The sequence below is a fragment of the Monocercomonoides exilis genome (genome assembly GCF_001643675.1).
Source record: "Monocercomonoides exilis strain PA203 chromosome Unknown scaffold19-1596985, whole genome shotgun sequence".
Lineage (NCBI taxonomy): Eukaryota > Preaxostyla > Oxymonadida > Polymastigidae > Monocercomonoides > Monocercomonoides exilis.
The window spans coordinates 630,001-645,587 of record NW_027150564.1 but is presented as its reverse complement, the minus strand read 5'-3'; the positions used below and the strand labels follow the sequence as shown (position 1 = coordinate 645,587).

The following is a 15,587-nucleotide window of genomic DNA, read 5'->3' as shown; positions in this document are numbered from 1 at the left end:
TGGAGAGTCCCTTAAGAATAATTTTTTAAATGAGGATCGAAACTTGCCACTTTTGTTCTGGGAATATTTACCCAGGACATGGGATGGTTTATGTTAGAAATGATGGAAAAGTGTGCTTTCAATTAGCTTTTTATTTTATTTTATGATTTGCTTTTTTTACGTGTTGCATTTTTCTAATGTTAGATTTTTCGATTTTGCCGATCAAAATGCCATAAAGCATTCAAAATGAAAAAGAATCCGAGAAAAGTTAGATGGACTGGATCATTTAGAAGAACTCATGGAAAAGAACTTACAGTCGATAAGACGTTTGACTTCGAAAGAAAACAAAATCGTCCAGTTCGTTATGACAGAAATCTGTACATGGCAACAATTAAAGCAATGAAACGAATACAACAAATACGTCTGAGAAGAGAAAGAATGTATTATAAACAGCGTATACATGCTGCTAAAGTTAAATTGAATGAATCTATTGAAAGAGTTTGTTTTCTTTTGCTTTTGAAAATATCAAGTTAAAAAATTTTTTTAATTTAATTAAAACTTTTGCTATTTTTTGTGATTTGTGCTTTTGCAGAAACATGAAAGAGAAAAGCAAAGACTTAGATTGGCTGAATTAAAACAACAGTCAAAGATGAAGATTTTGAAAGAGCCTTCTGAGAAGCGCGCAACAACAGAAAGAGCTGTTGAAAAGAAACCAGTTAAAGGAACAGAGGAAAAGATTATGGAAGGGCAGATGTCGTAAAAATCTTCTTCACAAACATTTCACAGATTTATTGTATAATTTTTTCAGTTTCACTTCATGAATTCAAAGTAAAAGAATTTCACAAAATCTTAAAATGTTTAACTGCAATTATTGAAATTTTTTATTGATTTAAAAAAATATTCTGAGTCACATAATTTTTTCCCCAAGTATTATGGAAATATTTTTTAGAAACAAACGATGTGAGCAAGCAATTGATTTTATTGAACAAATGATTATACGCTTGGAATTGTATGCTTTTATTTGTTACTCAATTAATTCGCAAGTATTATCTGCCTTCTATTGAATATTTGAGTTTAGAGGTCAAACAGTTCGTGCGACTGCCTTTTCATTTTTTTATCATTTTTTCCTCAGTCACACAGATGAAAAATTTCCGTTTTTAGTTTGGTGAATGCTTTTTTAAAATATTGTCGACTATTTTTTGGTGCAATTTAAAATTTCTATTTATTTTAAAGGATATTGCTCAAGCTGCTGTTTTTCTTTCTTCTAAATGTGAAGAAACTCCACGAACAATGAAAGACATAATTAATGTTTCAAGAAAAATATTATATCCAGAAGAAGAACCTCTTATTTTCGATGAAGTTTGAATATTAACTTTTTTTATTGACTTTGAAAAAAAATTTCATTTTATTTTAAAATAGCGCTATTTCAATTACAGAGCATCCATCTTATGCTACGAGCAAGTTCTTTTGCGTTCTCTGAATTTTGAATTTTCGATTTGTCATCCTCATTCCATCCTTTTCAATCTTCTTCATTCTCTGCACTCAAGCGTAAAACTATGTGCTCTTAGTCTTTCGATTTTAAATGATAGTTATCATCTTCCTCTTTGTGTTATATACAAGCCCGAAGTTATCGCATGCGGGTGCATATTTCTTGCTGCTCAGCTTCTCAATGAAGAAGACACTTTAACACAATCTGATGACTACCAACAACCATCATCGTCACTTGAACAACTTTCAGGCTCTTCTTCTTCTCCCATTGAAATTTCATCAACGTCATCTCATTGGCATGAAGTGTGTGGAGTTACTAGCAAACAATTATTGAGTGTTGTTACCTCATTAACGTTGATGATAGAAAACGAACACATAAAGAAAACTATCCCATCAAAATCTTCTTTTGATCTTATTTGTCCAAAAGAATGAAGCATGCATTATATCAAGTAAAATTGTTTTTCATTACCATGTTTTTATTTGTCTTTTCCTGCAAAAGAGGGAAAGTGTGCTCTTTCATCAAAAATTTCTGAGATAATTCACAAAATAAGACTGAATCAATAAAATTGAAATCTTTATGATTTGATGTTTTATTCATAGGCGATTTTTTTTTCAGAAGAGGAAGTGAAAATGATATGAGAGGAAAACGTGAAATTTTAAAAAGAAACAGAAACAGAAAATAATAATAATAATAATCATAATCATAATCGATAAAAAAGGAAAGGAAACCAGTCTAAGTTCATTCAAAAACAACAGAAATCAAAGAGCTATTCTAAAAAAAGTAACAAAAGCCTTCAGCGCGAAGACTTCGCGGTGGATGACTGTGGAGGAGGAGAAAGAGAAGTGCGGCGTGGAGGCGTCGGGGCGCGTTCTCTGCGCATCCGCTCTTCCATTTCAGGCGAAAGCGGCGGGGCAGAATGCGAACGGCGGCCAGAGCCAACAGACGAGTATGGTGAAGGAGAAACCGAAGAAGACGAAGCAGAAGAGGCAGAAGGTGAAGCAGAAGTCGATGGGGAGCCATACGATGGTGTGTGTGATGTTGGCGGTGGAGTGTCCGGAGGTCCTGTCACAGACCCTCTGACTGATCGGCCGTCCAGCATCTCCAGCGTCACCGACAAATCCCGCTTCACATCCAGAATCGCACCGTGGTTGTCCATCCCACAGTACTGCGGCGCCGAAAACAGTGTGATCAGCTTCCGCTTGGCAAAGTAGTCGAAGCCATCAGGACACACCTCGTGCCCTCGGACGATCAGCTTCAGCCCGTTCTGCTTGCAGAAGTTGTCGACCACTGTCCCGTTGAAGTAGAAGCCACACCGCCTGATCTGGTTGGCCACCCACGGCTCAATCTGATCCTCCGTGCGCGACGCATCGTTCCACAGCAGCTCCTGCGCAGGTGTCAGCACAGGCGGCGCATCTGGGCCGAAGCGGTAGTTGAACGAGCCGCTCCCATCAGCGCCTCCTCTCGCCCCGCTGCCTGACACACCCAGTGCCCCACCTCCACGCACAGACTCCACTCCCTCTGCTCCACTTGTCCCACTCCCGCCAGGCTCCTCAGCACGGCCACGCGGAATGAGGTAGATCTGGTTGAGTGTAGGCAGTGCATGTGACAGACCGCCGTGCACTGCAAAGATGGTCCGGCCGATCACAGCAGCATACGGCAAATAGTCAAACGTATCGACCATGATGTTCCACACATCGAGTGCGGAGAGCGTGTTATGCTTGGCTTTCTCTGCTTCCATCGCTGACTTTGTGGTGATTGGCGCTCTCTCCGCGGAAGAGTGACTCTGAGAAGGCGACAAAGAACTAGGGTTTTCTGGGGAATGTGAAGGATCGTGGTAAAGATTCAGGCATTCGCTCAGCAGAGTAGAGTACCCGTGGCCATCTCCGCACATTGCCCGGGCCTCGTGGTTTCCGCGGAGGAGGAAGATGCGCGTTGGATAGCGCAGCTTCAGGGCGAAGAGCAGCACAACCACCAGAACAGAGTATTCTCCTCTGTCTACGTAATCGCCCAGGAACAGATACGACAGGTCTGTCCGCTCGCGCGGGTCGCCAAAGTTCTCAAAGAACTTCAGAAGCGCCTCGTAGTCGCCGTGGATGTCTCCAAACACTTTGCACGGAGGCTTCACCTGCAGCAGCGACGCCTCGTTCCGCAGGAGAGGAAGCACTGCATCGCAGATGGCCCACACCTGCTGTGCAGTCGGGAGAAAGCGGATGTTCTGCTTGATGGCATAGTCAATGAACGTGTTCAGCAGCGGATAGTTCACCTCTCCCATCCCGTCCACAAAGTGGCTGTCAACCGACGGATCAATGGCAACCCCTCCGAATCCTGCTGCGCTGTCCATGGCCATCCCTGGAGATGATGACGGAGAAATCGATCGTCCTTCACCACCCCATCCATCGCCACCGCCCATCCCTTCACCGCCAATGTCGCTGTTGCTGGCTCCAACCAGATACGACCTGGGCATCGTTCCTGTTGTCGGCGCGTCTCTTTCGAAAGCAGAAGGGAAATGCTTCTTCAGAGGCGGTACAACCACAACTTCTCCGGCTGACCCATCGACCCCTTCTTTCATCAGCACAACTTCTTTGATTGGAACACGGTTCGGGTCAGCTGGGCGGAATGGAGAAGAAATAAACGGAAGATGATGGTACATTTGTGATGGATCTGCAGCTTCAGGCAATGAGTGTCTCATTATTCCCTTGTCTTTGCTGTCCCCTCCTTTTTCCATTCCTCTTTCTCTGTCTTTTTCTTCTCTGCGCTTATGTTTGGCCTTCTTCCTTGCCTTCTCTCTCTGCGCCCATTCACAATTGCTCAGAGTCGCTGCCCACAGCCCGCCGCACGTGCGGTGCCCAGCGTAGCCACCAAACACCAAAAACGACCCGTCGTCGATCGCATCCATTGTGTGGAACATACGCGGTGCAATCGATCTGCGAGGGACAGAGCCTGGCTGCAGCAGATACGGCGCACACTCACACATGCTGTAGTCTTCAACAACACTGCCACCACCACGATCGGTGAAGGACGAGATGGCAACAGAAGATGGAGTAGCTGATGATGTTGCAGAAGAAGTTGGGAGCATTCCCATCATCCTCAGATCCAGTATGTATGCATCGTTGCACATCTGCATCTTTGAAACATCAGGTCCTCCTCCAAACAGCAGAGCCGAAGCAGGCTGGGACCATATCGGAGCCAGTGCATGGCCCATCCTCTTTCCACATACGTTGCATAGAGTGTGCCCATTCAGTTTGAGTTTGTGCCATTTCTCTGCTTTTGTGTCAAACAGCCACGCGTCCTCATACACCAGCGGCCCTTGGACAGCTCTGGTGCTCCTCATTCGGGTCCATTGACCGCCATAAAGCAGAACACACGACGGCATTCCCAGTCCCATTCCAGACGTGGTTGTTGTTGCCCCGAGTGTTGTGCTGAGAGCTGCCCCTGCGCTGCTCCCGGGCCACAAGGGGATCAGAGCATGATTTGTACGTGGGCCCGGACGGGTCGTATCGGGAAGTGAATCGCTGAGATAAGGGTTACTGTGAGGTGAAACGCAACGCCACGTTGATGCTCCTATCAGAAAAAAATAAAGATATGAAAGATTTTTAAAAACTATTAAAAATTTATTAACAAACCAGCATCAAAAATGTGAACATCATTTAAGCAAGATTCTTGTGAATTTCCGCCCATCACAAATACTTGGTGAGTATCTCCAAGTGCAACGGCTGCATGTCCTCTTCTGTGACAAGGAGTTTTTGAATTTACAAGAAGTGTATCTAAATTGAGATGTGAAGTTGGACCATCAGGTATTTGTCCAACTAAGCATTCGTTTAGAAGTTCTAAATGATAGTTTCCACCAAAGCATAAAAATCTATCATATGAAATAGGCGTAGTGGTGTGACTTGCACGAGGTTTGGCAGGCTTTCCGCTTACAAACAAAGGAACATGTTGCATCGTTCCACTTGCAGTGTCATATCTAATTGCAGAGTTAATGTACTCTCTATTTTCTTGCTTTCCGCTTTCTCCAAACATGTAATATACTGCCTGCTGAAGAAAAAGGGACGAATGTGAAACACGCGTGCTTCCCTCAGCTATAAAGGAAAACTGAAGGCTCATGGCTTTGCTAAATTAATATAATGAAGTGTCAGATCCAAATGCAACATATTTTTGCATTATTGACATTCGTTAAGTTGATTCATTTTTAAATAAAAAAATTCGGAAGAAAAAAATTGTTAGCGAAAAGATTTATGTTGTTATTGGTAAAATAGAAATTTAAAGCATTATCATATAGCAATGTGATGGAATATGTTTGGTCATATATTGTTAATAAAGTGATAGAATGAAAAATCACAAACTGGATAAAATCGCAAAAATAATGGTTTCAACAACAAATTTGAAAAAGAATATTTTATCACTAGAATTTGTCAAGTATCTGTGATAATTAATGCAATAAAAACATATATTAAGAACATTATACAACATAAAGTTGGTTGATTCAGCCATCTTTTATTAAACAATTTGTTTCATTTATAGTTTCTTCATATTCGCATATCACAGAATCTAAATTTTCGCAATCCAACTTATGAATGCTAGCTAATAACAACATTGCACGTTCCTTCACATTTTGATTTTTATGGCGTGCAAGCTCCATCAGCTCATTGTCGAATCCCCTTTCCCTCATTTGCCAAACAACTCTATTTTCAAATTTTTTCTTTTCACCTAATTCTCCCTCACTTTCTTCAAAATTTGAGCTTTCATCTCCATAGTCATCATCATCATCATCATCTTCTTCTTCTTCTTCTTCACTAGCATCCATTTCCATTTTCCCATCACACGACTCAAATGGGCTTTCTATAACCACTCTTTTTTGCCCCAACGAAATTTGCACTTTCTTCTTCGGATTAATCGACGGAATAGCTCTGCCTCGTGTTTTATGCATCATCAACCTCCTGTTCTTTTCCAGCCGATCGCTTTCCTGCTGGCAGTAATTCGTCAGCATCACCAATATATTCAGCAGAGAAATGAGGAAATTAGCAGGAAGCGAAGAAAGATTCACTGAAATTTCTATTTCATCTTTATCTTCTGGATAAAGCTTCGGCATTGCAACGTTCGGCCTGTCAGTCTTTTTCAGTGTGACTGTATTTCCTTCTCTTTCCATCTCAATCGAAGAGGAAGCCGCTGCTGACGGACACATCGTGCGGAGCAGGTGGATCAAGGAAATCACAATATCCCCTTTTAAAGCAACAATACAGGCAGTCAGAGAAGAACGAAGAATTTTCTCTATCACAGGCAGCATCAGCTGAATGTGGGGGAATGATAAGGAGTTGATCAGGTCGCACATTGATTGGAAGACTTTGTGTGTTCCGATGAGAACTAACTGAAATGATTGGGTTTATTATTAAAATAATAGAAAGATAAAATTAGATTGTTTGTTAAAAAGAAATTGAAAAAGTTAAAATCATTAAAAACAAAGCCAAAAAAATGAATTGCTCAAAATCAATGCATTTATATCAAAAACATAAGTCACTTTTTATTAAAAAAAAAAAATAAAAAAAAAAATAAAAAATTTCATTGCTTAATTATCATCCAAGGTGGCAAAAATACATTTAAAAAGATAAATAATAATTTCCTCCCATCTTTTCAGAAAAACAGCATACGTGACGAATATGACCAAAAGAGAGGGTGTGCAGTGTTGCCATTGCCATGAATGACACTTCTTCATCTTGTCTCCACAAACACAGATCCAAAGCATCCAACCCACTCGCATCAAAAAGTGCCTGAGTCAGAATAAATACATGCATTCATGTACGTTTTGTTTATAATTATGTTAAAAATGAGAGAGAGAGAGAGAGAGAGAGAGAGAAATATGAAAAATAACAAAATAAAAAGTAATGCGAACTATTTCAATCAAACCTGTGTATAAGATGCAGGCCCTGTTGAGATGGTTGAAAAAATCCTAACACCATACAAAAGGATGCCATTGTTCTTTGACGAGATCATCAGCTCTGCTATGATAGAAAGCAACTGCTGGTTAACAATAAACTATCGATAAAATTGTAAATAGGTTCGTGTGAAAGAAGAATATAAAAGAAAACAATATTTAAAAAAAAATAAAAGTGAAAAATAAAATAAAATAAACCAAACACGCAAAACACACCTCCTTCGCATAATGCGAACTGGCTGAGAGAAACATCAATGCAAACAACGAGTCAGCTGCCCTGTCCAAATCCTCTCCATACAGAAACGACGATATCAGCGGCACTGTTGACAACAGCTGCATTGAGTGCGAGATAGAAAGTGCATTCGAGGAGGACTCTCCAGACATCGCTGCTTCCAGCAATTTGTGGTATGATGGAGGAATCTCTTGAGAAGCAGAATCCGCAGTGCTTGTTGCACCTGCCTCGTCAGATGTCATTGGAGAAAATGCATCTGTGGATGAATCCTGTTGGAAAGCGGCTGTTGCAATCGGATTCGCAGAGCCATCTTTCACTGCGGCAAGAGAATGAATGCTCTGGCACAGGTCAATTTCAGCTGACGTGAACGCCTTCTTCACCCTGGCTGCTTCGATCGCCCACAAATACTGCTCTGTTGTCAAATCTTTGCTTTCGCTGTTAGATGCATCAACACTCACGTCTTCACCCGATTCATGGGCTAATTGAATCTCTTCAGATGTTAGCGAATCATACGTTTCTGTTGCTATTGAGTTTGAACATTGAGTATTTCCAATTATATCTTTTTCGTTTTCTTTTCTCTCTATTTCTCTGTCGACAAGTAATCCATTCTTACAAAGCCTGCTTAATGCAAATAAAACAGCACTTACTACCTGACTGTGTGTATGCTCATCCGCCAGCAGAAATACTATCGATGGCACAACATCCTGCTGCAGGCAAAACAATGTTAAATCCGATGAATCGAGTGCAATATTTCCAAGAATATAAAACATTTCGGCCTGAACACGAGAGTCATTGCAATGGGCTAAAATTTTAAACGAATTAAGCAATCCACTAACAGCAAGTGCAGTGACATGCTCACTCTGCGATATAGCTTTATTAGCTGTGAAAAATTCATAAAAATATAAATGCGCAAACATATATCGTGAAAGACTTCTAAAATTGAAACAGCTGCATCTGAAGAAGGATGACTGGAAAGAATTTTTAAAAGAATTTCCAATCCATTCATGGAAATTACAAATTGAACAGCTTCGCTATCTTTGAAAGCAAGTCATCAACAAGAAAATTATAATTTCTTTTGAACAAACATTTTCCAGTAATCGAACTTAGCTGTTTTAAACAATTTTCAATGTTATCAGCGTTAATTTGCGTTAATTGTTCGAAAATTTTTGCAATTTCATTTTTCTACATAAATCATCAAAAATATATTTCAAAAATTGTAATAATAAAGGTAACCTTGCAAAAAAGCAGACATGCATATTAAAAGAATCCTTAACTAATTCAAGTTGCCTAACACGCTTGGAATTAATAAGTGTTGTTCTTTGCTGTGTTCGTAAAGAAAACAAAAATTTATCCTTAAGCTCCTGCATTTCCGTGTTTTGATTATCATTATGATAATTTTCAAATCTTAATAGTTCTCTTTGCTTTGGTGTTTCTCCTGAAATTCGATAATCATTTGAACAACACATAATTTAGCAAATAATAGGAATTGATCAAAACATTTGTTGTTTAGAATATGTTTATTTGGAAGTGGATCAAAAATCTGTTAAAATCATGGGGCTTAATAAACAAAAGTGGTAATCTTTTGTTCGTAGGACTGGATGGCGCTGGAAAAACAACACTTCTTCATTGTTTGAAATTTGGAAAAATTGTTCCTCAAGATCCCACTCAGATGCCAAGTTTGCCATTGCTGTACAAAATCATTAGAATTTAGATTTTCATTTTGCTATTTCATATTTTCTCCTGATTGCATTTGGTGTTGATATGGACTGAACAATGCATATTTCAGTTCAAGAAGAGTTTACTTATGAAAAGCTTAATATTCACGCATACGATATGGGTGGCCATGTTGCAGGTTCGTATTTTTATTTCAACAATTTAACATAATAGTATTATTCAAAAACGCAAAAACTTTTTGATTTTCAGCTCGACCTCTTTGGGGAGAATACATTACAACTGCAAATGCTATCATCTTTCTTGTTGATTCATATGATCGTGATCGATTCCCCGAGGCTCGAGCAGAGTTGGAAAAGATTTTAACCGATGAACGTATAAAGACTATTCCAATTTTGGTGTTGGGAAATAAGATTGATCTTCCAGGAGCTGCATCGGAAGCAGAACTTCGAAGCGCATTAGGGTTATCTCTTTCGACAACCGGAAAAGGTTCAGCAGTTGCACATGGAGCAAGACCGTTGGAAATTTTCATGTGCACTATCACCAGAGGTCGGGGCTTCAGAGAGGGAATTCAGTGGCTATCTCAACACTTCTAAATTATCAACAATTCTCTTCTTTCTCTTCAAATAATTCACATCTATTGGAATCTTGAACTTCCATTATTTTTAAGTTTTTTTAAAATCATCAGATGGGCTTTATTTTTCTTTTTGTAAATTACATTCAGAAATTTTTTTTCAAGGCGTTAATTTGCATCATTACGAAAGTCATATTTTTATGATTCTTTGCGTAAGGAAATAAATTTAATGAGTTGGAAGCTCATTTTTCACCAATAATAATTTTTCACTCGATACTTTTCATTTTTTTTAAAATAGAACGAAATAAAAATTATACATAATTCAAATCTTTTATCAGATATTCTAACTTTGTGGAAAGCGATGAATCTTTCCTGCACATAAATCTGCCGAGGACAAACCCCGCACAGTTGTGTCTAGCCATTGCCAGATGAGGACGTTAGGGCCTTTCTGGAAGATCGTTTGACCGTTCCACAGGAACAACCCCTTACCCAGGATTAGACTCAACTCGCACTAACTTAAAAAGCAAAATGCAAAAGGAATCAGGCCTGGGGTACTCGGCTGCTTTTCTAAGTATCATTGACACTCAAAAAGAAGGCCCACAGAAGAACCTTTTTCATTAAATATGAAATGATTCAAACTAGGTTAGGGTTACATTTATCCCCTATCCTCCAGGTGATTCACACGCTTTCCAATGTGAAATTTTCATAAAGGCTTTATCATAGTTGTCAGATTATTCAGTAATGGCTTTAAGGATCAAATTTTTTCTTCATCAACAAAATTACAATCTCATTTCAAACAGAAGCGAATGAAAACGAAAATGATGCAATAACATAAATGTCAAAATCATCTCGAAAAATCCATAACATTATTTTTGAGAACATTTTTAATTCAAATTTTTTCTTTGAATGGAAGAACGAGGAAATGCAATTTCTATAATTAGTTTTGCATTTATACATTAAAATTTATAAACTATAATCATTCATTTGCAATTTTGTAAAGATTCTATTGAACATTTATCAAACTTAACAAAAGAAGATTTGCTTGTCAAACTTTCAGAACTTGAACAGCAAGTACAAAAGGCTTCCAAAGAGGATCTTTTTGATTTGGCAACCAGTAAATTTTTGAATCCTGTGCTGATATTGTTACAATCAGAAGATGCTGAAATTGCATTGAATTCAATGCATTTTCTGTACATTTCTCTTTATAAAGGAGCTGTATTAGCTGGTCATTGGCGCAAAAATATTCTTTGTGATGGCTTTCGCAGAACAAATGGAGAAAAAATTCTTTCTAACTTTGTCATAGATGAAAAAACATCCAAACAAATTAAGTTACTTGCTTGTAAATGCCTTTGCTATCTTTTCAAATTCAAGACATTCCCACAAAAATTGAGCGAGATGGTTACACAATTTCTTATTGATTCTTTGGAATGTGAATTGAAAATAGATTTTGATATTGTGGAAATCGCCCAATTGTTCAATTGCTTCGCTGTTCTTGGAGAGAATTTTTGTATGTACTTCACTTTTTGTTGCAGTTTTAATGTTGTTGCTATCAAATATTTTTGGAAACTAGCTTCTCGTGAAACTCTTCAAAGGCTGAATATTCCGCGAGTATTTGTAAATGCAATGCAAAAAATATTCGAAAATAAAATTATTCCAACTTCGATTAGCACTTCCAATGATAAAAAATTTTGTTCATCCAGTTTTTCTTCTTCAAATTCGTCCAATCTCCCAGTTATTAGGCTTTCAGATGTTTATTTAACCCATGAAATGATGAAACTTCTGATAACCTCGGTTGAATTAGTGCAACAATTAGTATTGAACAGAAGCATGAAGAATGAGCTGATATTGACGATGAATTTGTATCCATTTCTTGACTCCCTTCTTCCATTTTTGTCGTACGAACCATCTTTCATCAAGGATGGTGCGTGTTTCGCCTCCATATCTCACACCTCACCAAGCGAAACGCTTTTGCTTCAGCTCTCGCAAGAAGTGCTTGAGACTATCCACATCTTGCTTTCATCCCCAAATTCGTATGCAGACATCATTTTCACTTATCCTTCGCTTCTGCACAAAGTGATTCTGTTCTCAACAATAAACGTAACTTCTTCAAAGAAGAAGGATGTGACCTCATCCGACTTTCATGACTGTGTTGTTATTTTCCTTCATCCGCCTTCAGAATCTTCTTCGTTTCCTGTTCCATCCAGTTCATCGGCTAAGCCAATTTCAGCGTCTGCATCAACATGCATTCAAAAACCTGACTTGCCTCAAGACTCTTTCGTTTTTTCTCCCCTTCTGTTTCAGCGGCAGCGCCTTTCGGCTTTTCAAATACTTCTTTCTCTTTCTGAGTTTGCCTCCTTCGGAGCCATCCTTTCTTCTTCGTCCTCGAAATCATCGAGCTCTTCCAACATGCTTCGATTGTCTTCCTTGGTGGCTGCTTCTTCCATTTCAGAAACTCCGTCTAATGATGCTGCTTCCGACGATGCTCATTCGTCAAGCAGTTCACCTTGTTCTTCTTCTTCTGATGATGATGATGGAAGAAGCAAAGATAAGCATCATCCATTCTCTCAGACGCCAGCTGTGCATTGCTTGTTTGTCGAGAACCTGTTCAAAAGCATAGAGCGTTTTCTGTCTCTTGAAGTGACCATTCCAGACGATGCAGAAAGCGCCATCAGCCGGTTGGAAGACGAAAGAAAGCACATCGCAAAAAAAATGCAAGCGGTCGAAGAAGTTGATGAAGACAGCAGTGAAGAAGAAGACTTTAGTTCAACAAACTCAGCAAACTCAGCAGGTTCAACAGACTTAGCATCCACTAACCCGCAGTTGCAGACTCTGTTTACGTCGGATTCTGTTTGTTTTCGCTGTGCGCTGCTGGGTCTGGGGCAACTTCTGAAGCGTGTATGTGTTGAAGAGTATCGCAGGAAATGTTGCGAAATGGAAAAAGAGGAAGAGAAAAGCTCAAAAAATGAAAAGGAAATAAAAAAAGAAGAAGTATTGGATGAAGAAAAAGAGAAAGAAAAGGAGAAAGAGAAAGAATTGGAGAAGGAAAAGGATAAGGAAAAGGAAAAGTCGGAGCAAACAATTATTACTCTTGATGAAGAAGAAATATCACAAATTTTAAAGGAAAAGTTTAGCATCCCGGTTCTCTCTGAAGCAGAACTCGAAGACCAACGCATGCACCTCAAGCATCTGGTGAAGGTATTATCTGAAAGCATGGGAATTCCAGAATGCATCGATGCAATCCGAAATTCGAAATGGGACAGCAGAGTTAGAGCTGCTGCAATTATTGTGGCAAAAACGTTAATGAAATTGTGACGATTCTCTCACATTTTTGTTTTAACCTTGGTAAACTCCATTGGCATTTTATTTATTTATTTACAAACAATTCGTATGATTTTTTTTTCCTGTTTTAAGTTTTTGTTGAAATACATTAATGATCATGTTACCATAATATTTGTTTCAGTATTCTGAAACAAAAATGTTTCCAAAACAAAGATACATCAGTCCATCAAGTTATCGATTTTCAGCAGGAAAACTGCAAGAAATTTCTTTTCCTTGTGGAAATAGTTTGAATCATCATTTTTTTATTTAACGGTCAACTGTTAACAAAATACATTTTTTATTAATAAAACTGTTTTTTGAACAGAATTAACACGTATTGCCACATTTAACATACCAATTGAAATAGAAGATTTTGGTACAGTTAAACCACAGTTGGCAATTGGGACATTTATCATTCCTTCAGAGAAAAAGAAAGATCCAATTGAATCAATTGGGATTGTTGCAACAAGTTTTCATATTTAAATTAATATAATCTTATTTATAACTTCTTATTAATTTTTATGTAATTCTTAGAAGAGACACCAAAAGAATCTTGCGAAGGAGCATTTATCGTTTGCCGAGATATGGCCACAATTGTTCAGCTCCCAACTCTCGAAGAATATCATAAATCGCTTCAAGGCTTTGGACCAACAGCTGGATATGATCCCGTCACAGCAATGATATCTTTTTCAACCGCTAATGAACCTTTTCTTGTTGTTGGAAGAAGAAGTGGTCAGTTTGAAGTTATTAGTATGGACGGTTTCTCTAGCAGATACATTTACAATGAAGGGGTTTGCGTTTTTCGTTGTTGATATGTTAGTTAGTTAACTTATTGTTTTCAAGTGCATTTGTGCAAACGGAGCTGTCACATCAATTGATTACAATAGTAATTTAGACCCACCTTTGATTATTGTTGGATTTGAAGATGGTACTGTTCTTGGTACTGCACTCGATTTGCCAGAAATAGAATGGCCCAATCCGTCTTTTTCTTCCGTCTCATCGACAAAGCCTGGAGGGTCGCTTGGGCACACTCACATCGACTCATCGGCAACTCCAAGCTCAACTCCCATTTCAAAACTGTCATTTCGGCTGCATTCTTCACAGACACAGAAACGCGGGGAGCAATTCAACCCAGCAAAACACGTTCACTCTCCACTCGCTTCATCGTCTTCTTCCACATCTAACCTCACCATTGCACCATCCACTTCATCATCTTCTTCATCATCTTCCACTTCATCCTCTCCAAACCTTCCTGATCTTGTTCCCTCACCCATCAACCACCCGCGCACAGAGAAGAAGTTGCGCCAGTACTTCGCCCTTGTTGCAGGAAACCTGGCAGATCCAGACTATCCGCTGCATCTGAAGTGGAAGAGCGCAAAGGAGCCGCAGGAGGAAATCGTGTCTCCCGAGGCGTTCTTCTCCAAGTCCGTTCCAAGAATCTCCTTCGCCAAGACGTTCAACACAAACGCGTTCCGCAAGAACGTGCAAGTGCACAGCCCGTCGGCTTCGTCTTCTCTTTCTGTACTGCGCGGCATCACACGCGAGTCGATTCTGATCGACACGCAGCTGCAGCACCCTGTCCACCCGTTCTTCGCTGAGATTGCAATGGCTGACCCGCCACCGATGAAGAAGATGCCACTTGGAGGCGCCGACCACAGCCAATCAAAAGTCGCTAGCGGGGCGCTGGTTGCCAGCGGCACAGAGAACGAGGAGGAGCTGCGGATAAGGCGGAAGAACGAGAAGAAGCAGAAGGAGAAGGAGATGAAGAAGAAGAAGCTGAAAGGGAAGTGGAAGGACGGGGTGTTTATTGCAGCGCCGAGCAGTGCAGCGACATCTCGAGAGACGTCTGTGTCATCGCTTGCGTCGCTGATGGCGCAGCTGCGGGATGAGGAACGGAGGCACATCCGCGGGCGCTCCGCAGACGATGCGATCAGAAGGATGAGTGCCGAGCGAGCGCTGAGACAAGAGCACGGCAGCGCGCGGAAGAGCCGCAAGCATCCGATTGAGCGTGCCGCGTCGTCTTCGGACAGACGCGCCGGCACACGCAGACACACGTCTCCAGTTACAGACATTAAAAGGGCAGAGATGGAGCTGCAGATGCTCACGGGGGAGATGCCTGCAGAGGATATTCTCCCGCCTTCTGCAGCAATGCCGAAGGAGCCACCGTCTGAGATCGACATATCGCTGTCGGTGGAGTCTGATCATAAAAGTGTGTCACCAACACCAGATGCTCATCAGTACAGGCCTTCTTCTTCACCTCCAACAGAGTCGCTGCATCTGCTGCACAGCTCGTCCACTGCTCTGGATGACATGTCCACAACCAACCAGGCGACGGACGTGATCCAAGAGATGGAGCTGAATGAAGAGGAGAGGAAGCTGCGAGAGGCCTCCCGCA

General features: G+C 40.2%; 6 protein-coding genes across 6 annotated transcripts in view; 5 read left to right on the top strand and 1 right to left on the bottom strand.

Moving 5' to 3' along the window:
* Positions 1-13: 13 nt before the first annotated feature.
* Positions 14-842, top strand: MONOS_9699 (putative large subunit ribosomal protein L24e). Its single transcript, XM_067880222.1, has 3 exons — positions 14-110; positions 184-477; positions 572-842. Exons 1-3 carry the CDS (start codon positions 30-32, stop codon positions 737-739), a joined length of 543 nt encoding a protein of 180 aa, XP_067728455.1. The 5' UTR covers positions 14-29; the 3' UTR covers positions 740-842.
* A 126-nt stretch (positions 843-968) lies between these two features.
* Positions 969-2,026, top strand: MONOS_9700 (putative cyclin; the record flags this gene model as incomplete). Its single annotated transcript, XM_067880225.1, has 4 exons — positions 969-988; positions 1,058-1,139; positions 1,213-1,338; positions 1,399-2,026. 4 exons carry the CDS (start codon positions 969-971, stop codon positions 1,897-1,899), a joined length of 729 nt encoding a protein of 242 aa, XP_067728454.1. The 3' UTR covers positions 1,900-2,026.
* Positions 2,027-2,056: 30 nt separating this feature from the next.
* On the bottom strand, positions 2,057-8,399 carry MONOS_9701 (putative Serine/threonine-protein phosphatase PP1; the record flags this gene model as incomplete). Its single annotated transcript, XM_067880226.1, has 6 exons — positions 2,057-5,029; positions 5,092-5,579; positions 6,037-6,833; positions 7,114-7,233; positions 7,370-7,498; positions 7,614-8,399. The coding sequence occupies 6 exons, from the start codon at positions 8,397-8,399 to the stop codon at positions 2,262-2,264; spliced, it is 5,088 nt and encodes a 1,695-aa protein (XP_067728453.1). The 3' UTR covers positions 2,057-2,261.
* A 713-nt stretch (positions 8,400-9,112) lies between these two features.
* Positions 9,113-10,201, top strand: MONOS_9702 (Sar1). The gene is made up of 3 exons (XM_067880227.1): positions 9,113-9,305; positions 9,416-9,481; positions 9,553-10,201. Exons 1-3 carry the CDS (start codon positions 9,143-9,145, stop codon positions 9,894-9,896), a joined length of 573 nt encoding a protein of 190 aa, XP_067728452.1. The 5' UTR covers positions 9,113-9,142; the 3' UTR covers positions 9,897-10,201.
* Positions 10,202-10,736: 535 nt separating this feature from the next.
* On the top strand, positions 10,737-13,322 carry MONOS_9703 (uncharacterized protein). Its single transcript, XM_067880228.1, has 3 exons — positions 10,737-10,814; positions 10,875-11,381; positions 11,445-13,322. The coding sequence occupies exons 1-3, from the start codon at positions 10,781-10,783 to the stop codon at positions 13,184-13,186; spliced, it is 2,283 nt and encodes a 760-aa protein (XP_067728451.1). The 5' UTR covers positions 10,737-10,780; the 3' UTR covers positions 13,187-13,322.
* A 27-nt stretch (positions 13,323-13,349) lies between these two features.
* Positions 13,350-15,587, top strand: part of MONOS_9704 (uncharacterized protein) — a gene marked incomplete at both ends in the record, with an annotated part of 3,058 nt that continues 820 nt past the window's right edge. The window contains 4 exons of the mRNA XM_067880229.1: positions 13,350-13,437; positions 13,518-13,661; positions 13,727-13,983; positions 14,036-15,587. The exon at positions 14,036-15,587 is cut by the window's right edge and continues 540 nt beyond it. Coding sequence (XP_067728450.1) covers positions 13,350-13,437; positions 13,518-13,661; positions 13,727-13,983; positions 14,036-15,587 — 2,041 coding nt within the window. The remainder of the gene's footprint in view (positions 13,438-13,517; positions 13,662-13,726; positions 13,984-14,035) is intronic.